Source organism: Brachycentrus maculatus, unplaced genomic scaffold (assembly GCF_059751285.1).
Source record: "Brachycentrus maculatus isolate JH-2025_06_01 unplaced genomic scaffold, ASM5975128v1 h1tg000277l, whole genome shotgun sequence".
Classification (NCBI taxonomy): domain Eukaryota; kingdom Metazoa; phylum Arthropoda; class Insecta; order Trichoptera; family Brachycentridae; genus Brachycentrus; species Brachycentrus maculatus.
Window position 1 is genome coordinate 81,717 of NW_028281028.1, and position 25,111 is coordinate 106,827.

At 31.9% G+C, this 25,111-nt stretch overlaps 1 protein-coding gene across 1 annotated transcript in view; it reads left to right on the plus strand.

The window, feature by feature from the left end:
* Window positions 1–25,111, plus strand: part of LOC148305204 (BCL11 transcription factor A-like) — a 96,938-nt gene that overhangs the window by 56,936 nt on the left and 14,891 nt on the right. The window contains exons 2-4 of the mRNA XM_088267071.1: window positions 12,860–13,012; window positions 13,742–13,963; window positions 16,008–16,190. Of these exons, the coding sequence (XP_088123197.1) occupies window positions 12,860–13,012; window positions 13,742–13,963; window positions 16,008–16,190 (558 nt within the window). The remainder of the gene's footprint in view (window positions 1–12,859; window positions 13,013–13,741; window positions 13,964–16,007; window positions 16,191–25,111) is intronic.

Consider the following 25,111-nt stretch of genomic DNA (forward strand, 5'->3'; position numbering starts at 1 on the left):
AATATTTTATAATGCCAAGTTTTCCTTGATCTTCCTCTGCTTCTTCTTCCAACTACCTCATAAATTTGTTTTACCGTTCTATCCTCATTCATTCGTTCCATTTAATTATGAGTTTCGATATAATATAACTAAATTGGCTAGGATTTATGATCCACGTCTTAGTGTGCGATTCTGATTAAGTTCTGATAACCCATATGCGCTCGTGACTCAATCGTCATACAATAAGTATGTACTTTCGCACAGCGTGTTTGCTTTACAAATCCACCACTCGAATTACACAACCAACATCTACAACTGAATCTAGAGCCCAGGCGGTGAGGTTAAATTTTCTCCTCAAAAACATAACTTGAAAAAGATTTTGATGTCGCAAATTAAAAAAATAAATCATTATCATGTATTGGCAGTCCCTTTGTGGTAATATACTAATATCCATTTGAAATTTAACTTTTATTTGATATTTTTTTATCTCATACTTGTGTTAATAGTAAATTTAACATAAATGTGGAATTGTTTGATTCCCTTTATTATTATGAAAGTAACTATTTCTTGTAAATGTAATGTATTGTTTATTATTTTTAATGCAACCATTTTTCTTTATTTTATTTTTTTTAATAAAAAGCTGTACAATTCCCGAACAAATAAAATAAAATAAAATAAATATTTAAAATACTTTTTTAAACTGTACAGTGTATGAAAATGATGTGGAATGCATCGAAACACGCGTCACAATTATCCTATCGTATGATCCTACTTTCTTTGCCATTTAAATTTTTAAAAATGTAGACTACCTAAGTTGTTCACTAGTCAATACGCTTGCGTCTTTATATACTCGTACACCCGTGACAGGTAAAAACAAGTTTTAAAACAACTTTTTTACAGCAATGGCTGCGCCATCTGTTGAGCGTTACATCAACAAATCCTGAACTAAATGTTTCTCATGGCAGATATTTTTGTTATTTTACATTTTCAAACACCGTATTTGAAGCCAAAATTTATAGAGTAAGTTATCAAAAATCATTATTATGAATCGTCAAATAAGTGCTCTTAATACAGTTTAGTTTCTCAATTCGAGTGGAAAGGGCAGTTGCGTCGAATCGGGTGCGGCCGCGGGCGTGATGACGTCACGGGCCCTCCAAACTGTGGGATTGATCTTGAGATTAGCGAGTACTTCAGTTTCCGGTCAACTTAACGGGTTTACCGCCAGATGGGACAGCGACGCTTAACACTCGCCCGTGTTAGATTTGGCGAAACCCTTTTATCGAATAAGGAACTATGTTTTTAAAGAGAGAAAAAAAAAACGTTTTTCACCTTTTAAAGGTGTGTATTTTTTTTCAATTTCAAATGTTCTTATTATTTTTGACATCTCATCAAAGATGAAGAAAAATATGGAAGTCTGGGCATTTACGGGGCTGACGACCGTCATAGTTCTAGTGATTCAAGAACAAGGTTTCTAAGGTGGTTGTCAATAATGGGTAAAATTGGTGAATGTTAGACGTGTGTAAAGTGATCACTTAAACCAGCCTATGACGGTCGTCAGCCCCGTAAATGCCCAGACTTCCATATTTTTCTTCATCTTTGATGCGATATCAAAAAATAGTATGAAAATAACTCCTGTAATTGGAGATAATCCAGATTTTGTGAACAAGTATTTGGACACACGCAAAATGTTTCGAATGTTCTCACTCGTTTAATTTCTGCAAAATGCATTGTATTGGCGTCTCAGCGTAATAGATGAAGTATATGGAATTCGTAGTTCTCAAAACTAGTCGTGTTTACATTAATAAACTCAAAAATTATTTCATTAAGGCATCTAGGACGTTCAAATCACAACGCATTCGGTCGCGCTAAGGGATGGACATGTGTTTACCAATTTTTTTAGAATTCTTTTTTAGAAAATATATCTGAAGTTTTATTACTATTTTTACTCCATACCTTTCAATAACTATGTTATTTTCAAAACCATAAATTTATTTTAAATAAATAAAATATTTTTAATACAAAACCATCATGTGTAATTTCGAATATTGTTTACATGATATCGCCTGATCATCGGTATTCTATATCAATATCTAAATATCAACAAATTGAGTAAAAAATAAATACTAAATTATTCAATGTTTTGTACGTTTATTCGGTAGTATGTAAAAACAAGTGTATGCGTCACGTGGTGTAATAAAGATTTATCATAAATATTTCAACAAACCTTTATTAAAAGTTGGTGATATCGAGAAAAAATAAATGGACATTATTCTTTGAAAAAATAATCCTTCTCACCTTTTTTTGAATAACATAAGCTTAGCTACTTATTCAAGTATTTAGTCATTTACATCAGGAGAACAACATCATTGGCCGCTCAAAAATAGAAAAAATCTAATTTGTTTATAATTTTACATAAATTCCTATCATTCAGCAAAATTAAGACAAAAAAAACCATTATATTACCCTTCCCTATCAATGGAGATTATATTTGGAATCTACGAGTACGTGCAAACATTCCTAAGAATTTATTTATTTTTTGCCTAATATCGAATGTTAATTATTTATACCTATAATAAAGGCAATATTTGTAACATTTCGCAATAAGTTTTAAGAAATAATGAAATTTAACAAGTAAAATAAAAATTTAAACTAATTTTTCAGTAAACATTTTAGCTAAACATGATTTTTTTATTAAATATCTCTTTGAAAGCTACAAAATTTTTGTATTATTTTTTATGTTTTGATAATTTAAACAACTTTATTTTCTAATTAAAATGTAACTTTGTTTTAAAATAACTATGAATATTTTATTATACCTCAATTATAATGTCTACCGGTTTCGAAGCTAACTGCTTATTTATCAAGACTGATTATTACTCAACTCATTAATTAGTTTTATTAATTAATTTATTATTAAATTATTGAACAAACAGTCTTGATAAAGAAGCAGTTAGCTTCGAAACCGGTAAACATTATAATTAAGTTATAGTAAAATATTTAAAGTGATTTTAAAACAAAGTTAAATTTTAATTATAAAATGGAAATTCACAAAGTTAGTGCTTCAAATATAAATTATATAACTTTATTTTCGTAAAATACTCGTACTACCTTAACGGCGTTAAATTTATTCCAACCGGAAACTAGATATCTTTCGTTATCACTCTTACACGGAAAACTATATCGATTCAAATAAATACTATATATACATATCGCTCACTCCTTTCAAGAACGTCATAAATCGAAATACTTGATTTTTCAGGAGAACGTTTTTAAAGTTTTAAAATATAATCTAATGTATTGAAAACATATAACAAGCAACTTACTAAACTTTTTACTGTGCAACATATCTTATAAGGTAAAACCTGAAGGCTTTTTCTCCATTTGAAAAATATTTAGTATATTTAACAAAATAATTAAACAATTCCTTTTCTTCGAAATGCAAAAACAACACTTTCTGCCCTGTAGCGAGTAAATATTTAGTTAAAAATATGCCTCTTTTGCTGGGATATAGTACATTTTCTGGGCATTCTGAAAATATGCATAACTGAAAATTGACGATTTTTGATTTATGACGTTCTTGAAAGGAGTGAGCGATATGTTACGTAGAAAAATTCAATTGAATTTATTAGTCATACAGTTGGCAATTGTTCTTCATATCTACTACACAAACACACTTGCACATTCAACATTATCTATGACCGGCAAATGTCATACATCAAATATTTGCTCTAGTAAATGCAGAGTAAAGTCTTGTGTTTTCTACACCTATATTTTCTTATATATTTATAAACTAGTTCCTTGACTCCATTTAATATGATTCGTTTACACTAAAACGTGATTCTGCATATGCATATAAATGGATAGATATGCCTGCCTCAGATTTCAGGATTTAAAAAAATTAAACTTTTTCCACAAAATCTTAAATAATTCATGAATTATTTATTTGTTTAATTAAAATTTAACATAGTAAAAACCAAGATTTATTACAGTCTATTTTGACACGAGTTTTAATGCATTCAGCATCATTATCAAATACAGCAAACATCGAAACACGTAGCACGATAGATTTTAAGTGGGAATGATATTTACAAAGTAAAAATTCAATTAAAAATGAATAGATTTTACCTCAATGGCTCAACCAATTAAAGAGCTATATTTTTTCTTCAATCCCTGTTGCTTATTAATCGCTTCTTGATGGTGCATACGGCACCGCATCATATCGATAAGGAATTATCTTGATTTTCGAATTATGAAAGCAAAAAGATAAGTCCAGATAGTCGGATTTAGGACGGAATATATTTATTTTTATTTAAGTTTTACTTTGTAAACATCAGTATGGTAATTCTTAAAATCTATTGTAACACGAGTTTCGATACATGCTGCATCATTTTTAAATAATGCATCGAAACTTGTGTAACAATAGATTTTAAGAAAAGGTGGTAGGTATCATGTAAAACTTAAATAAAATGGATAAATATTTTAACAAAGTGACTTCCGAATCGATTAAGGCGATATATTTTATGGAATCCAGAAGACGAAATTGTAGAAATTTGGGTGAAGATCTAGCCCTCTAGGGGTTGCATAATTGTACTCGCAAAAACATGTGTATATAAACCGGAAACTAGATACCTTTCGTGATCACTGTTACACGAAAAACTATTTCGATTCAAATAAATACTATATAATACAAATGTAACTTTTTTTTTCAATTGAATTTATTAGTCATAAATTTATGAGCCCTTGTAGGCTTACGAAATCAAAGACCCGCGTCAATTGATTAAGGTCTTCACAGAATTATAAAATGACGACATTTTTAATCCGATGTATTCTTGCTCAAAAGTGATTGAAGACTTTTTATTTAGGACCGCAAGCAAAACATAATGTATCCATTTTTTATCACAATTTATGAGGCGTCCGAAGTCCAACGGTTTTCGATAAAAAAAATTAATAAATGCGATGACAAAGTACTTTCCTAACGGTGACACGAAATTACAATGTCCACACAAGTGATGAAATAAAAAGAGATTTGAATTGTAAATGCGGCGAACAGTTTAATCCTCAGTAACGTGTAATTACGCGACATTTCTTAGTCTTTGACGTACGGGCGCTAGATAAAACACGTCCATAGAATACGAGCGCAGTGCATCACAATCGGCGCGCTTTATGATACCAATTTGTACGTTTTTAATAATTATGCACGCAACTATAGATCACCAGAGAAATGAAATTCTAATAAGTAATTAGAGAGACAGGCTTGTGTCCTGACATACATTGGTTTGGCCTTGGTTTCTTCTGCTTTTATATATCTCTTGATTTTATATTTATCTTTTGGGAGTACGAATACAGTATCACCGATCACCTTGGTTAAAAAGAGTTATTTTTCTCTAGTTTCTATCTTGGGAATTGGCTGAAAGCTTAAAGCCAATATACTCATATATTATCCATATATTGATGTGAAAAATATGTAATTCCTTATATGTTAAAATTATTGTAAATTGAAAAGCGCTCTTGAGGTGATTCCTGAATAAATTATGTTGGTTTATTACCTTTGAAGTAATTGCTTCAATTACTTGGTATTTCCTTTGTTTCTGAATACTTCCAAACAAATCCATACTTTAAATTCATCTTTGTATCACAATTTTTTCACTTCATAAATTTTATATTTGCCACGTATAAACTGCTTCCTTTACTATATCTTAACCATACTTAAACTAACTAACTAACTAACTATCGCCCTACTTCCCCGCAGGGGTAGGCAGAGAGAATAGAACGCCACACCAATCTGTCTTTGCAAACAATCTTCGCCTTTTTTCACATTTATGCATCTCCTCATACTTACTGACTCCTGATCTGACCACTTGATAGTATTTAAAATACCTAATAATGCCAAGTTTTCGTCTGTCTTCCTCCGTTTCTTTAATCGACCCCATTCGCCTCATTAATTTGTTTAAATATTTTTTCTTCACTCATTTGATTCACATGCCCTAACAATCTCAACACATATTTCTTATTTTTATCGATAATGCTCATCTCAGCCTTGCATTCTTTCCTTATATAGAAATTTGTTCTAACTTAATCTTTTATCATATATATTTTGGCTCCGGTCGTAAATAAATAAAGAAAAAAAAATATTCATTCACTCCACATTGCCAAACCTTCATAGAAACCTTTTCATCAGTTTTCCAATTCACTCTTGTACGCCAGAAAAAAACATAAAACATTATGAGTAAACGAATACATCTGTAGTAGTAATACATCGAAATCGCCGACATATCGCTCACTCCTTTCAAGAACGTCATAAATCAAAAATCGTCAATTTTCAGTTGTGCATGTTTTCGGAATGCCCAGAAAATGTACTATATCCCAGCAAAAAAAGCATATTTTTAACTTAATATTTACCCACCACAGGCCAGAAAGTGTTGTTTTTGCATTTTGAAGAAAATGTATTGTTCAATTATTTTTTTGAACATACTGAATATTTTTCAAATGGAGAAAAATCCTTCAGGTTTTACCTAAAAAGATCTGTTGCACAGTAAAAAGTTCAATGAGTGGCTTGACATTTATTTTTAATACATTGTATTATATTTTGAAACTTTAAAAACGTTCTCCTGAAAAATCATGTTTTTTGATTTATGACGTTCTTGAAAGGAGTGGGCGATATGTACGTATATTTTATACTATATAGTAAAAGAAAAATACTCTCCCGAAGTTTGGGATTGTCTCATTCCACGTTACTTAGTGAGTAGATACTGTCCAGAATGGTATTGTTCCAACTCCACCTTCCCGTCCAGACTTGGGAGAAATCCGCGACGTTTCCCATCGATCGGTTGCCAATGGTTTACCCGCCGCGGGCAATTTACCTTATATTACTTTTTTATTACACCCCCCATCTCTGTCTGACGCCAACCCCTTCGGTCTGGCAGAGAGGGATGGATGATGTCTCGGGGTAGGTACACGTGGAAGTAATAAGTAATCTATATTGTAATGTGACCATCGTATAAGGTATCGCCTTACCAATAATCCTGGGAAAATGCTCTCGAATTCTTGATTTGAAAACGGAACCTGCGTAATTTGGAACAAATACCAATGTATTTTCCTATGAGAACAAATTATTTTTCTTTCTTGTTTTTTTCCAACAAAAGGTAACTCTCAAATCTCCGATACGATGGGACTTCTCAAATGCCAACAAAATTATTTGATGAATTTAATTAAAATGCTATATTTATTTGTTGTTTATACATAATTAACTTTGGATAACTTGAAAGCAAGGATAAATAATTTTAAATTAAGTAATGCAATACATTGATACATCAATAAAAAGCCAATTTTTAATGAAGGAAATATATTTTATTTTAGTACTAGCTATTTTGAATTTTTTTAAATGTCACTTTTAAAATCTAAAAAAAGGTTAAAAACAAAATCACACTTTTTTGTTAAACCACGGGACTTGTTTCAATTTAGCTTAATACGGGACTATCGTAAAATGTATGACTATAAGAAACTCATATTTTATCAAAAAAAATTACCAAAAACATTCAGTGAAATATGCTTTTGAGAACTTTTTATGTATACGAAATAATCTGCGGGAATGGATGAGTGGATACATCAGGAAGAAGAAGAAGAGGCGAAGATGATTTTCAAAGACAGATAGGCGTGGCGTTCTATTTTCTCTGCCTACCCCTGCGTAAAGCTGCGTGATGGTTACTTTAAAAAAATTGCCAACTGTAAAAATACAGATTTTATTCAATACACTAGTGTTACAACAAATAAAAACATATTTTCTTCGTCGTTGTTCAGCTGAGAATCGAACTCGAGACATCTCATCCGTTCATACCACCACGTAACCATTAATCATACAATAAATATAATAATAAATAATTTAAAAAATGTGTATTTTGTACAAATTGGTTAATAAAGAAAAAAAATTAAATAAATGGTCTTATTTTTGTATGGAATTACTTATGCTTAGCCCGTTTCACAATCGCCTCAGAGCAAACACTGGCATACGTTGCGACCATTGTGCGGCCGCCGTGGCCATCCCCTCTCCTCCTCCAGCACCCACAGAACTCGGAACATTTGGACATGTGTTATTGTAATGATAAATATTGTAATTACCGCCGAGGCGAGTGTTACCTGTATCACCTCCCCACTTCTAAAGGCGATAGCTTTATTCCGACCGTCAGGGCTGCCAAATGCCACTTATCTTAGAAATAAATATTATTAAGTAAGGAAATTATCCTAAAATATAGTATGAATATTTTTAATTTAAGTTTTACTTAGTAAATACCACAATTTCTTAAAATCTACTGTGAAACGTGTTTCGTTGCATGCACCGTATACGGTGAAAATAATGCAGAATGCATCGAAGCACGTGTCACAGTAGATTTTAAGAAATATTGGTATTTACTAAATAAAACTTTTATTAAAATGGGTAGATTTTACCACAACGTGACTGCGAAATCAATGAATAAAAATAATATGAATTGTCTAGAACATAATTTGAAACTGGCAAAGGAACGATGAAAGGAGTGAATGCTGTTGATATGTGCTCCCTCAGACGATTTGTGGAAAATCATTGCATGAGAGAATGAAAAACGAAGATATAAGAAAGGAATGTAAGGCTGAACTAGGGATAATTGAAAAGATTAAGAAGAGTTGTTTTGAGGAGGTATGGACATATGGATCGAATGGATAACGAGAAAATGACGAAGAAAATATATGTGGAGATGTGAGAGGGAGAACAGAACGAGGATGGCCAAAAAATACTTATTACAATCAGATCAATCAGAGCCTAAAATCTAGTGGTGTCAAAAGTCTGCGTAATCGGAAGACATGTATGACTAGATGTATGTATATGAAGGAAGTAAGGAGTGTATGTCAGGACAGAACAGTGTGTAACACTTTTTTTTTTTAATATTTGGAAATAAAAATTATAAAGTTAAGTGGAAAGTTTACTTTTCTTTGAGTAGAGCATCAGATTGCCTGGTCAACTTTGTCGCATCTGCCACAAAGTAAAAACTAATATCAGGAGATCAAGAAATCATGTTAATTTTTTTCACAATTATTGAGTGTCAAGCCTTTATTTTTTTTTCTTATTTTTGACAGCCCTACCTTTATGTGTAGGTTTTTATGAGGTTATTGTTGCAGAATGTCGGGTGGTAGGCATATCATTATCTGTACGTAAACTGGCGACAATTGTTATGCCTCACCCGTTGTTATCTGACGAGTCACTTTTTTTGTTCGAATTTCTTAATGTCAAATACATTTTTATTCAAATTTGTACTTACAACACTCTGCATGTCAGCTGTATGCTGGGAGAGGTCATTTTTTTCACTTACCTTTCTTTCTTTTTTCGTCAACAGAGTAACTTGAAATCTGTTGTAAAATGAGCAATACTTATGCTGCTGCTATTTAAATTCTCCTATTAATTGTCACAAAAATTTAAACAATATTTGTCACAAATAAAACATATCCAGTGCTCCTAAAACATTGTTCATTGTTTACGAGTAATTTTTTTAATAAAAATAATAAAACCCTTATCCGCACCCAAATGGTGCATAAGGCACTGCGTCATATAACGCAGAGTTATCTTGATCGTTTTTACACATGAAGGAAAGGCGATCAGCCCTCCGCTTCAGGTACCAGTCCAGGGTAATATTGAATATTTATTACAGTGGAAAATCAATCGTATTTATTTGAACCCCCTGGGAATCGAATCCGGGACCTACAGAACGGTAGTCGAGCGTGCTGACCATTACACTACGGAGGCAGACAACCTTAATATTTTTTTTTAATAATGAAAAATTATGTCGTGATTACTTTTTGATTAAAATATTTTTTTATAATCACTGCAAACATGGCTGGTCGATAATTAATTTAATTAATATTACAAGTCATGCTCCATTTAATGACGATTTTATTCAAGGCTTTATTTAATACAGGGTGGCCCAAAATTAATCACCCTATGGCAAGATATTATAATTTTTGCATATGGTGTTTCACGTCGATCATATTTAACATTTGTGAATCAAACAACTTCAGTATGCAAACAGATTTAAAGTGGTATCATAAACCATCCATTTTGTGTGAAAATTGCATTTTTATTTGATAAAAAATAAATAATTTTGTTTGATGGAAATCTTTACGACTACAAAGATCGACATCGAAGATCGACATCTCACTCCACTGGGAACGTAGCCAGTACCATCATACAGTCGACACCCGTCTACCGACGCCGTCACGAGAACACCGCATCAAGACCTCGCTACGATCTCCAGTCCAGCACCCTCGTAAACATCACGAAGATACTCCGTCCAGCCAGACAGTACATCTACGCTGCCACAACACCACAACGCCGTAGATACGTCATCGATTCGACCCCGCCACGTCACACTACGTCATCGCTACACTCCACCGCGTTATGTACCACCTTTCGATAAATAAATACTTATTCAATCTGACCGTCTTCCTCTTCTTCACCACACCCCCAAATTAGGACCTTTACATCTTTTTCTCTTAAGTGGAAAAGATGTCATACGGATGTCATATGGATACACATTTGGGCCCGTTTTATCAATTCGTTTATATACTGCAGTTGCAATTCATAAATTTCAATTATGATTGACGTAAATTGACGCCATTTGCAAAAATTGCAACATCTTCCTATAGGGTAGTTAATTTTGCGCCACCCTGTGTATGTTATCTATTATTAAATACTCGATGGCTAGCCACGACTTTCCATTAATTGTTTCTTTTCTGTAATTAAAACATCACGACCAAATGATAATAATTTATATTCTCATGTACACGGTCACTTTTACAGTCTTATTATCACCTATGGTGTACTATTAAATAAAATTACCATTTCACTAATTTTACGCCAGTTAGTAAATATCATTCAAGGTATCACCAGTACTTTTGAAAAAACAATATTCAATTAATCTTTTAGTGAATTTTAAAATTTGAGTTCAGTTTTATAAAATGAACAGCCAAAGTGTTTATATACACATGTGTAATATTTAAAAATTATTATTTTTATACATTTTTTGATATCTCAACATAGATGAAGAATAACATTGAAGTCTGGGTATTTACAGAGCTTACAACCTTTCATAGGTTTGGTCAAGTGATCACTTTACACACTTGTAATATTTACCAATTCTACCCATGATTGACAACCACACTACTCAAGTTTTACTAAGTATATTAATGTAATTTTACTAGAACTCCTAGATATATGGTAAATCTCATGACAACGTATATATGAGTTCGCAACGGCTATTTATGTTGGATTGAGAAAGCTTTTATAAAGTAGAGACCCTTTATATGGATTTATGCAATATGTGAACCCGGATAATTTTAACATGCTGGGAAATGCCTGAATCGAGCCTATGACAGGTCATAAACTTTTCTCTGACATAAACCCAGATTCCCATATAATTCATCATCTGTGTTGAGATGTTATAAAATGTAAAAAAGTAACTCCCAAGTAGAGATAATCTAGATTTGTGAGCAAGTATTTTATTTGGATATGCTCAAAGTGCTGTTAATGTATTTTTTGTTTCCAATGAAGAATGAGACAAAGATGGTTTCCTGTGTCGTAAGTCCGGCGTGGACACCACAATAAGACCTGTTTGTTTGAACCTAATAATGGACCTCGAAGAAAAGCAGCGAATAAAAGGTGGAATAAAACTTGTAAACACACTGCCTCATCCAGCATTTGTTTAGCAAGCACCGAGCAAACATGTCCGCTTATGTACACAGTATCGCCGTGTGTAAATATGTGGATCTTTTCCCCACACAATGCGAGTGGCTCATGATGTACCGAGAAATCCGGCAGGCTGTTTCTAAATTATATAGAAACACACACAATGTCCCCTGACCACACCACACCTGATGGCAACAAAACTCTGAAAAGAAAAGATTTCATTTTAATATTTACCACAGAGCGTGTAAAAATAGAATTTTATTCTTTCTTACTGATAAAAATACACATAATTTTCTAGATACAAAATTAATTTGTTCGTAAACCTTCAGATATTCAATAATTTTCAATATATTCAGATTATCTACAATGTAAGACTATGTTTAGGGAATTTTAAATGATCAAGATTGTGGAACGTACGAATAACGAAAGAATTATTAAAAAAGTGGATTTGAGAATTGTGAACAGGAGAACACAATGATAATGACAAGATAGACTTGGCACGACCAAATAATAAGTTGTGATAATTTATATAGGTAGCGCCATTTTCGGAAAATACTACTTCAAGGCACTGCACTGTGAAATTGGGGAAAAGAAGATGGTGGAAATGATTTAGAAAACAAATGCGTTTTATTTTCTTAAGATCATCTCACTCTCACTATTCCTAACCACTAAGAATCTAAAATCTGGTCGTATCAAAAGTCTACATAAACTGTGTGGTTGTTTGACTAGATGTATGGATGTAGAGGAAGCTAGGGGTGTACTTACATATGTTAGGACAGACGTCTGAGGCATTTTACCTGTTTCATCTTCTTACCCTTACCGCGAAACGGCGCAGTAGTACTTATACGGGCATTTCCTTGTAAAATAGCGTTTGTTCTTTTCCACATTTCTTGCTATTTTGACATTGAATTTCTTCGTCATCTGTGGTCTCAATCATGTGGATTGGTATACAGCAACTAATGACAACTCCTTCGCCATTCCGGTCTATAATGCGACACCCTCTTTAGCTTCTCATACGTTGAACAGCCCATTTCCTCGTACGAGTCGCAAAGTTACGAGTATTTTCGGCATGGTCCTCCTCTAGCGTTAGTTCCCTCGATCATTCATGTAGTTTAACTAGTTGTTAATATGTTTTTTATGGCTTAAATGTTAATTTTGTTTTTTTTTCATTAGCGGACGCAGACAGCGCCGAAGGAGACTCCACGCAGGACTTGCTGACTTGTGGGGGTTGTCAGAAGGCTTTCGCCTTGGCTGACATCGTCCGCTTCATCCAGCACAAGGTCCTAGCCTGCAATAAGGAGAACTTCTCCCAGTGCTTTCCGCAAGGTAAGATAATTAATTTGAAAATTTCCTCTTTACTTAAAAAAGCCAGAAGTGAGAGAGAGAGAGAGAGAGAGTAGTTAAGTCAGTAGATAAAAATACGAAAAAAAAATCTCCCTCTCTTTTTCATTTATGTATATTCATTTTAATATAATTGTTACTTGGTAAACACCAGAATTTCTTAAAATCTATTGTATGTGAAGCTAAGCCTATTTTTTTGAGAAACAGTTCCTACCCCCTCTTCATCATTCAATGTCCCAAGGATACATCACTAAAATTTAAGCCTACTTTCACATACGGTGTTTGAAAATGATGCAGAATGCATTGAACCACGTGTCACAATAGATTTTAAGAAATATTGGTATTTATCAAGTAAAATTTATCGTATTAAAAATGAAAAGATATTACCACGAACCTATTAAACTATAAAATATATAACCTATTAAACGTAAATGAGCCGCTAAGGCTCACAGATATAGTATGAAATTGAAAAAAGTATTTTTGTAAATAATAAAATACAAATATTTATCACCTTTGTGTTTTATTAATTTCTTTATGTATTTAAAAAAAAATACTTCCGAAATTCGAGTACTACGGTTTCCAACCATGGGTAGAATAGTGAATGTAACACGCTTAACATTCACCATTGTTGCAAGTGATTTTCTTCTCTCACTATGTTATGACTACTCTTCTTCATCGTTGTTGAGACGTTAATATGCATACCATCGTTCCCAGGACCCAATGCCGACCGCGACAGCGACGACGGCGGCCGGCCACTCGGCGTGGCCAACGCGCGCCGCCAGTCCATCTCGGCGCCCATGGGCGTCGGGGCGCGCTCCGGCAAGGCGGGGGCGGCCCGCGTGCACACGCCGCCGCCCGCCTCGCCCGCCCTGCCCGCGCCGCACCACCTGCAGCAGGACGGTGCCGCGTCCAGCACGCCCAAGCGACTGCACGATGGTAAGAGACTTGAATATCACCAATATCTGTATCCAAATATTTCTTCATGAGCCCTCTGACCACTGCTGGATATAGGCCTCTTCCCCTTCTTTCTTCTTTATATACTTAAATATCACTAATATCTGTGTCCAAATCTTTTTTCACTTCTTCTTGTTCTTCTTCAGAAGTCCTCTGACTTTCACTGCTGGATATAGGCCTCTTCTCCTTCTTTCTATTTCCTCCGGTGGTTGCTGCTTGCAACCAGTTTTTACCCCCCACAGCGACTATGTCACCACCTGCACGATGGTGAGAGACTTAAATATCACTAATATCTGTGTCCAAATCTTTTTTCACTTCTTCTTGTTGTTCTTCATATGTCCTCTGACTTTCACTGCTGGATATAGGCCTCTTCCCTTCTTTCCATTTTCTCCGGTTGTTGCTGCTTGCAGCTTGTTTTTACCCCCTACAGCGACTATGCCGTCGAACTATCTCTTTTGGGTTCTTCCGACACCTCTCTTGTGGGGCCCTGTCTTGCAATATGTCCTGCTCACTGCCATTTGAGTTTTGCCACGCGATCCACGATATCTTCTACTGTGGTTCTTTTCGTAGTATCTTCATTTTTTATTTTATCCCTCAGGTTTGAACCAAGCATGGATCTTTCCATGGACACTTGAGCTTCACTGAATTTCTTTGTTCACAAATATTGTAAATTTACAACATTTTGACTGTTTCCAAATACTTGTTCACAAATATGGATTATAACAATTATTTGTACACACTTAATATCTATCCACTTTTAATTTAAGTTTTACTTGGTAAATACCACTATTTCCAATGATGACGATTGCTTGCAACTTCAGTGTTTACTGGTATAGTCTACTGAAAATAGTGGTATTTACCAAGTAAAACTCAATTTAAAACAAAGCCATTTAATGTATATTTTTGGCCAAGGTATTTATTTGCTTAAGTAATGTATTCACAACACGTTATGTACTCGAAATTATATTCCAAAAGGATAGAAAGATAATTTTCCACTTTAAATGATAACTCGTCGCTCGTATCACAGTTGGGTGCTTGAGACCGGTCAACATGTGATCACTTATTGACTCAGTTGGCTTCTGTTTGAAAAATATTTTGTGGCCATTTTAGTCGACATTTGCATTTCGTATTTAATTTCCTGTCTGTCTTTTTGTTCCACAGGCGATCATTTTGTTGCAAAATAAATAGTAGAGCGTCAATAAATTAGTGATTAACTGTAAACGAGTGTGTGCTTGAATTCATTAGCGATGTTGTAATCTAGCCTTGGGAATTGGTTATCTTTAGTTTTTACACTAAATGTGTCACAGTTTGTCGAGTGGAGACATCAAATTGGAAAAGGGACAATTTGACTTTTTTTTTCTCTCTCTTTTAATGAAATTATTCGCCTCCGTAGTGTAATGGTCAGCACGCTCGGCTACCGTTCTGGAGGTCCCGGGTTCGATTCCCAGGGGGGTCAAGTAAATATAAGTGATTTTTTTTCACTGTAATATTTATTCAATATTACCCTGGACTGGTCCTGAAGCGGGGGGCTGATCACCTTTCCTTCATGTGTAAACGATCAAGATAACACTGCGTTTATGTAAAGCAGTGCCCTATACACCATTGGGGTGCTGATAAGGGTTTTATATATATTTAATGAAATTTGAAGTCTCTTTTAATGCAATTTGATTTTGTGTCGCATTATGTAAATCCTATCAATTTGCAAGTGGTGGTTTTTTATATAATTAAAATAGGGAATCACAAAGTTAGTGCTATAAATATAAATTACATGGTTTAGTTTTATTTTGATTTGTATTTTTTTTAGATGTAACTAAATGCAAAATTAACGTACATGATAAATGCCTGCAACAAGTTTTTTTTTAATATATAGGAAGTATGTTCTCAAGGGATGGAAATGTGGATAAAGATATTGAGATAAAGGTCAATGCAGGAAATAAAATAAATGGTGCTTTGAATGCAGTAATTCCTAATAAAAATATGTCTGTGGAAGCTACATGTTTTATTTACGTTTGGTTTCTGTATTTAGATGGCGATTCCAACACCCCAAAAAGACGAGCGTCCAGTTCCCCCATAGCGTCCAGCTCTCTTGAAGAAGACGTAAAACCACAGATAAAACAAGAACATCCCATGGATACCAGTTCTTCACCTGAAGATGGAAGAAAAGCAAGGGCTGAAGTAGCGGATGCTGAATCCAACACCATGCATAGTGGTGAGTAATCAATCAATTACACTTATAAACCTTTTTTTAAATCACCATGAAATGCGGTTGTACCATTTAGCCTAATACTTTAATAATTCACCCAACAATATAACAATTAACTATGAATCTTTAAAACATTAATACTATTTATTATATCAGACAATGGTTATTCACCCTACGGAGGAGATGCTAATATTATAGGTATCTTAACTTGATGTGAAACATGAAACATTTCCCACTAACATCTTAACCTTATTAACCTCCCCTAACAAACTTGTTTATAAAATAATTAGTAAACATCTTAAAATTAATTGTATAAATTTGTAAAGGTGTATGATAACTCACTAAACAAACTAGCATTACTTATAAAACTAACCCCACTAACAGGAATACCACTTGAAAGTCAAATGTAAAAAGTTTAAATAAAAAATAACTCGACACTGGCTATAGCACCCAAGATGGGTGAATAGCCATTAAAAAGAAGAAAAAGAAGAAGGCGCAAGCTAAATAAATACTTCACCAATTTCTCAACTAGTGACGCTACAATCAGTCATATATCTAAACGCATCGAAAATCGTACCTACATATAGCAGGTTATGATACCATTGCATATATATAGAGGTTTCAAGATTAAATGCAATATGGATGCTCAATAATGGTTAGAATGGTGAACGTTATACAATACATATAAAGTGATCGCTTAAGCCAGCCAAATGCCAAGTCGATGCACAGACTTCCATCTTCTTTCATAAAAAGAGGGACGATAGATGTTTAATATCAAGCTGAGACAACTATAGTAATGAATCTTTACGTTTGGCATTATGTGAAAGGTTTTGAACGACTGCCTTTGGCTAAGTACAAAAAATATACAGGTGTTTATAAGTGTCATGGTCTCGTTTCATACAAATAGGTGCACATAATTTACTCCGATTTCAGTTCATACATAAAGGTAATTGATCTCTTTTTCAAGTCGAGAATGATTTAGTACAAAATTTATTTTGTCTTTATTTAATTTAAATTTAATTAAGGATGCATAATATTGAAAAAACCTTGTAAAAAATGCACCTTCCTGATATAATTTAAGAAACGTCTGAGACATTGATATCTATCATTAGAATCCCAACTGTCCATTGAACCTCATCCCTTAGATTTTCCCTCTATTTCCTTCCCTAAACACCCTTTTCATTTGTCTTCCTTATTATCATCGATTTGTAATTTTCATAAATATTTGATCAAATATAATGTAGTTGCTTAATTAATACAGCAATCATTTGTAATTTACGTTTATTTTAAATGTTAACCCTCTGATTGCATACAGCTACTACTGTCTGTCAGCTACTAGGTACTAGGGCATAAATAAGCCCGCCAATGTACATATTTCTTTTCGGTAAATGAAGTTTAAATAAATAAATAAAATATTTTGATGCCACTAAGTGAAAAAGTGAGATAATTTCGATGCTTGGCGTAGTTAAATTAATGACAACACTATCAGGTCTGAAATCACAATTACAATAATTTATAATGATCCGTTGGCTATGTAGTGTAGACAACATCAATTTAAGTTCTGGACTTTTATATCAATTGACTTTATCATGTTGAATCCGGTTATCGATCAATATGTCAGGAAGTTAGAGATACTGAAACGAAAATCTATAAATATTAATTTTCTTTGCCGAAAAAAGTTATCGATACGTCATAGTTAAATCCTTATCTTTTCACTGTAATTCCGTTACTTACGATGATAAACTTAAAATTACCATCGAATTGTACATGTACTCACCTAAATTTGTAGAAATTTTATAGCAATAATGATTAAAATTCGCAAGTATCTTTATTTGAACACTTCTACACATAGCATAAACTTATAAACAACTTTCAAAAAATTACGTTAAATGGTTGTCAATTATGTTTAGAATGGTGAATTCACATACACAGTGTTTGTACAAAGCGATTTCTTAAACCAGCCAAAGATAGGTCGTAAGCCCTTTAAATACCCAGACTTCTTAATTTGTGTAGATATATCAAGCAGGAATCTTGAAATGTTTTCATTAATTGATTCGGCAGTCACTTGTTGTAATATCCATTCATTTGAAACTTAAGATTTACTTGGTAATTTTTAAAAATCTATTGTGACACGTGTTTCGATACATTCCGCAACATTTTCATAAGATGTTTGAAAATGATGCGGAATGATTTGAAATATGTGTCACTATATGTAGATTTTAAGAAATAGATATATTTACAACGTAAAACTAACGTTAAAAATGACTGTCTGAAGTTCAAGATTCAAGTGATTTTCCTTCAAATCTTTTCCTAAAAAGGGAATGCTGGGCATGTACGATATACCGGGAATAACGCCACTTCCATAAGTAGCACAACTCACCCCGTTTTTCCTCTCATATTATCTTTTCTCTGTCGCGTTTCCATGGTTGACAGTGATATCTAATTTTAAACCCTTTCGGCCGCCTGTTTGGCCCCGTACATTATCTTATTGTCGCGTCACTCACAGCTTTCGTTTGTTTCGCTCACGGTAACGCGTCGGCCAAAAGTAACAGCCACTCTTGTAAAAGTTATGATTCGTTTATCACGTTTACTGGATTCAATATATCGCGAACAATCGCGAGGTACTGACAATATAGCAATGTTCAAAACGCTAAAACTATATTAAAAATATGAAATAATGTAAAATTTCTTTTTGTAAATACTAGTGCATACTATTTTCTTTGTGTCTAGAATTTACTTGTGGCTAATATATATACTTCCTTTAAGATAAGCGAGTATAAACATGCATCGCAAATTATACGTTCATACATGTCACATACGTGTTTTTTATTTTATTTATTGCACACTGACCATTTACAATTTGAGAATTTTAATAATGAAATAATGGTTTCATTTATAAATCAAATCATTAGTTTCATAAACAAAATTTGCCATGTCAATCTAAATCATGCGAATAACATCAAAAATAGCAATGAGCAAATGCATAAAAGTTCCTGATTGGCCCACACTATATTATCCCTCCTGTTTCATACAATATGTTTAAAGAAAACATCTTTTTTATTTAGAAGAAACAAAAATCCACTTCATAATCAATAATTTGCAAGGTCAATAATAAATGCAACTCCTTTATTAAAAAAATAATAATAAAAAAATAATAATAAAATAATGTACTATACGTTTTTGTATGAAGAAATAATATTATTACATTACGTTTAAGAATATTTTTTGGTAAATCATAAATGATTGTCACATTTTTGTAATTTTAAAATCATTTTGCCTTATTCTTACATTCGAGAATAATCACATTTTTGTCGTTTTTTTTGTATATTTTATTTTGAGCCATTCGTTACCTCGCGTACTCGCCCTCCCATTGGTCCGCTGACGGACGCTGTATGGAAAGCGAAAACAATAATGTATTCTTCTACCTTTGCCCGTATACATCAGGCTGCATACACTGTATTATGTGTACATACACATAGGTCGTATATTATTATTTTCAACGCTTTTCTAGATAAGGGCATTCAATCTCTCCTCTACCTCTCCTCTGTGTTCCTGATCCATTGTTCACTATGCTGTAGAATTATAGGATCACCAAAAACCTTAAAAGTGTAATTGAAATATTTAAATAAATAATAAACAATTATTTTATTATTTCGAGAACAACAACAATCAATCAAAAAAATATATTTGTCAAATTATGGATACTATGAATAATTTCTCCCGCGTTCACTATTTCAAACACAATAAATGGAGATAAAAAGTAAAAATAAATCTTAATATCTTTTCATACAAAACCCAAAAAACTATATTTGGCAAATTATCGCATATTTTCGTATATAATAACAACTGCGCAAATATTCTAATATACTTTGATAACAAACAGATTTTTCTTCCAACACTGATTTTTTTTTTGTTTAAATACGAGCATTTCTTTTTTAAATAATTTAAACTTAATATATGTATTTAATCAGTTATTTATGTCTTTTATTTAACACTTATTATGCCTCAATAGTCGACTAGAGGGCTGTGTTAAAAATAGTTGGTAAAAACGAACTGTTTTTTAGTACAAATATAAAGATGTTAAAAATCTTAAGTCTCCTAAAGTAATTCACCGATTGATTTGGAATTTCAACACACAGTTGAATTTCAATGCCTAAATCGTCGACCGAGTTTGCGTTAAAAATAGTTATTTGACGCATACTGTTTTTTTAAGAACAAATATTTAAAAAAAGAAAAATCAATTATTTAATCAACTTTACCAGATCAGTGTAAGCTTTAAACAGATTGATGAATATATTTAAACAAATTTTTTAAATCTTCTAATTTCATATAGAAGAAAATAAAATATAAAACGACTTTAGTGTATCATTGTGAAATGGAGACATTCCTGGGTCATTTTATATATGTACATACATATGTTTATACACACACATATACATATCTGTATTAAATTAAATTAAATTAAATGAGTTTCGTACAGTAAATCAGATATTTGTACATTTACTTATTGTAAATATAACTAATAATAAAAAGATAATAGTTTTCATTCAATCACCAAAATGATATGGAATCGATTATGCCCACTTTTGATGGATAGTCAAAAACATTTGATTCATATCTATATATCACCCGTCCAACATGCAATATAGGTACATTTTAAAAAGAGCAAAATTACACTTATCACTACACTAGCTTACTAATGTTTCACGCGTCGATGTATCCAGATTCTGCTTTATTCGACATATATGTTCTTAGACAAAGCATAATTGATATTCTTAGACATTTTTTTCTGTCATCTTAAATCTGAGGAGAACTAGGCACTCGAAGCAGTCGTAGTCAACCGCTATAAGCTGCGGGAGTTAGACAAATCCCATTCCACGCACACTCGACGGCGAGTCAACTGCAGCTGTCGAGTACAACTACTCAAAACAGCAGTTTGCGCGTAATGAGATTTTGGTATTAAAATTGCAGCTGATTAAAATTCTTATATAAAGATTCATTACTGAATAATATACGATATTGAAAAAAACGTACATTTGTACGTTATCCACGAGTTTTATTAAGTAAACAACACTGGTCAACAAGGTGAAATTAAAAACTGACATCTTTAGTTTCATTTATTTTTATTTGAAGTATAATGTAGTTTAAAAAAATGTTTTGGATTTTTTTACTTTGAAATTTGTGTAAATTATTAGCCAATAAAGGGCTGCACACTTTATCTCAAGGTTTAGTATAAATATAAATAAATAAAGATACCCCAATAGCTCTAATCAGTGCACAAATTTGGTTTAGCACTAAGTATCTCTAGCCCCTAATTTATTTGATTTGACATCAAAACCTTATTATTATTATTATATTTTTTTTACTTAGACCAACCTATGACGCTCGTCAGCCTCGTAAATGCCCAGACTTCCAAATTCTTCATCTTTGATGAGATGTCAAAAAATAATATGAAAAATACTCCTATAATTGGAGACAATCAGATTTGTGAACAAGTATTTGGACACACTCAAAAAAACTTGAGCAGTAAAAAAATAGAAACCAATGTAAATGTAACAAATACCATCCAAATCTGCTAAATAATAAAATAACAGTTATCCATTCGTCATATATCTAACGTATATTACTAACATACATATGGTAGATATTCCTTCTGCTCTTGTACGCTAGTACAGTTTGCACGAAAAATACCGCTTACCGACAATTCAATAGAAAATCATCCCAGCGTATCTTAAATTAGGGACAATTCATTTTTTACTCCCTCTTTACTGAAACCGGTTAATTATAAACTCATTCATCCCTCGCCGTACGAGTAAATGTCGCCGTGACATTTTTACAATACACCAGCATAATTTTTGACAGGGGTTGAAAAAAAAACGTTTTAAAGGTGGGTGACAAAATAACCAGCGCAGTTATATTAAATTGTACCAAAACATCCACTAAATGGGATTTTATTACATTATCACTTATTAATTAGAAAAACACGATAGTATTGGTATCAAAACTATGACTATCTCATAATTTATCGTGAAGAACGCATTTAAAAAATGCTGTTGAAATTTCATATCATTTCGAAAAATATTACGTATTACTATGTATATATATATATATATATATATATATATATATATATATATATATATATATATATATATATATATATATATATATATATATATATATATATATATATATATATATATATATATATATATATATATATATATATATATATATATATATATATATATATATATATATATATATATATTTATATATATATATATATATATATATATATATATATATATATATATATATATACATATATATATATATATATATATATATATATATATATATATATATATATAAATATATATATATATATATATATATATATATATATATATATATATATATATATATATATATATATATATATATATATAAATATATATATATATATATATATATATATATATATATATATATATATATATATATATATATATATATATATATATATATACAATATATATATATATATATATATATATATATATATATATATATATATATATATATATATATATATTTATATACACATACATTTATTTGTATATTTAAATTAATACAATTTATTATATGATTAAGCCCACCTCCTTAGTATAGTAGTCAACACGGTTAGGTAAAGCGCTGGAGGTTCCAGATTCTATTCTCATAGAGGGTAAAAATAAATGTTTCTTATTTTTCACTCATATTTGGGAATCATATATTTTAATTACCTTCCTACGGATATCCAAAAAGGAAGATATTAAACTACTTATAAAAACTTATTTTAAATGAAAAAATTTAAAATAAAAAAATAATTCCATATTAAGTATAATCAATGAGTGTAAGTCCCTCTCCAAGCACAAGAGCTTAGTCTCTTTATTGGAGAGGCACAGCGTAACTAAGATTAGATATTTTATCATGTAAAATGACGAACGTAACTAAGATTAGATATTTTATCATGTATTCACTTAACCAGGCTGTTACAGATCAAAAGCCCTGTAAACACCCAGACTTTTATATTCTTCTTTATCAAATTTGAGATGTTAAAATGTAAAAATAACTCCTAAATTGGAAAAACCCAGATTTATAAACAAGAATTTGGAGATACCAAAAATGTTTTATTATATTTTGTTTTTAAATTTGTTTTATTATTTAATTTTTTATTGGTGTAAAGGCCCGTTTTAAGGCCCTGGAACACGTCACGACCCCAACACGTGGCTGGGATGTCTATTTAGCATAAGCCTATTCATACGGCTGACCCCACCTTTGCACGGACGGGTCGTGTGTAAACCCGCCTTTATAATTCCACTTTTTTTAAACTCTTTTTCCCAATCCTTCTACGATAATAATGCGGTGTCACTTTACAATTTTTCTCTTGAATACAAATTTACTTATTGTTTTTTCTTCTTCCTCTTTTTGACGGAGGACAAAACAAATCAACATTTTGAGTGTGTTCAAATTTTATTTGTAATTTATTATTATTATTACTTATTGGACAATTTATGAAGCTTTTTTAACATCTCAACATGGACGAAGGAGAATTTGGAATTCTGAGTATTTACAGGGCTTATGATCTGTTATAGGCTGTATAAGTGATCACTTTACACACGTGTAACATTCACCATTCTACAGATGATTGACATTTCTACTAATATATTTTTTTGGAACTCCTACATATCGTAGTCATACAGGAGAAAGTGACCAAGTGCATTGTTTTACAAAAACGTGATCATTGACTATTTGATATCTTACTAGCTTAATATTTCCCTGAAAAAATCCCAAAGGATTTTAAGCTTGGAAGTATAATATATTGACTTGATAAAAATTACTAACTGCATTGATGTTTATTTTCTTGCCAAGCAAAGGTGACTTAAATGGCCCTCCTGAACATTTTACTTTTTGGAAGTTGGTCACTTTCTCCTGTACGACTACGATATGTTTAAACTACCTTGATCATTTCAAATTCCCTAAACATAGTCTAACATCCAATATTTTGAGTGTGTCTAAATACTTGTTCACAAATTTGGGTTTTATCCATTTAGGAGTTATTAGCTAATAAGATATCAAATAGTCAATTATAACGTTTTTTGTAAAAAATTCGCTTGGTCACTTTCTCCTGTATGACTACGATACGAATAACAAAAGAGTGATTAATTAAAGAGATAAAATCAAACACTGATTTTTAAAATCTACGAAATTGTATTTTATTATTAAAAACATATAAAAATAAAACTTGTGACTACAGATTTGCTAATAAGACTGTTTGTGACAATTTTTTGGTTAAAAGTGCCATAACAAGGCATAACAATTTTCTCCAAAAATCGGTGTTTCATTTAATATTTAATATATAAATACATTTTAAGATAAAAATTTGGGTGAATTTTGGGCAGCCCTATCAATACGTCCCATCGCTTTCATTGAATTTTTCACGGCCCAAAAAAATCAACTACCGAATATAAGAGGATTCCCAACCCCCGCTCAATGACCGTACGTCCCCCATTCGAATTCCCATCTACATATGAAAACCTTTCTCCTCTCTGATAGGAATGGGTGAACCGCGAAATATATCACCGTAATCTGGACTGACCATGAATAACAAGTGTCAGGGAGCGATAAAAGGGCACGCTTTTAATACCCAAAACGACGTATCAAAGCAATTTTGGCCACAGAAATTAAGCACCAATGCACATGGTCATTAACACTATTTTCGCATACATAATACATATTTTCGCAACAACATTAGACCCCTTTAAATTTTAATCGTAAATAATGTTTTTTTTTATTCATTATTTTATATAATATTTTTATTATCATGTTCTCTGCCCATATTATTTAGTATTGAATAATATTGTATAAAATAATTTATAAAC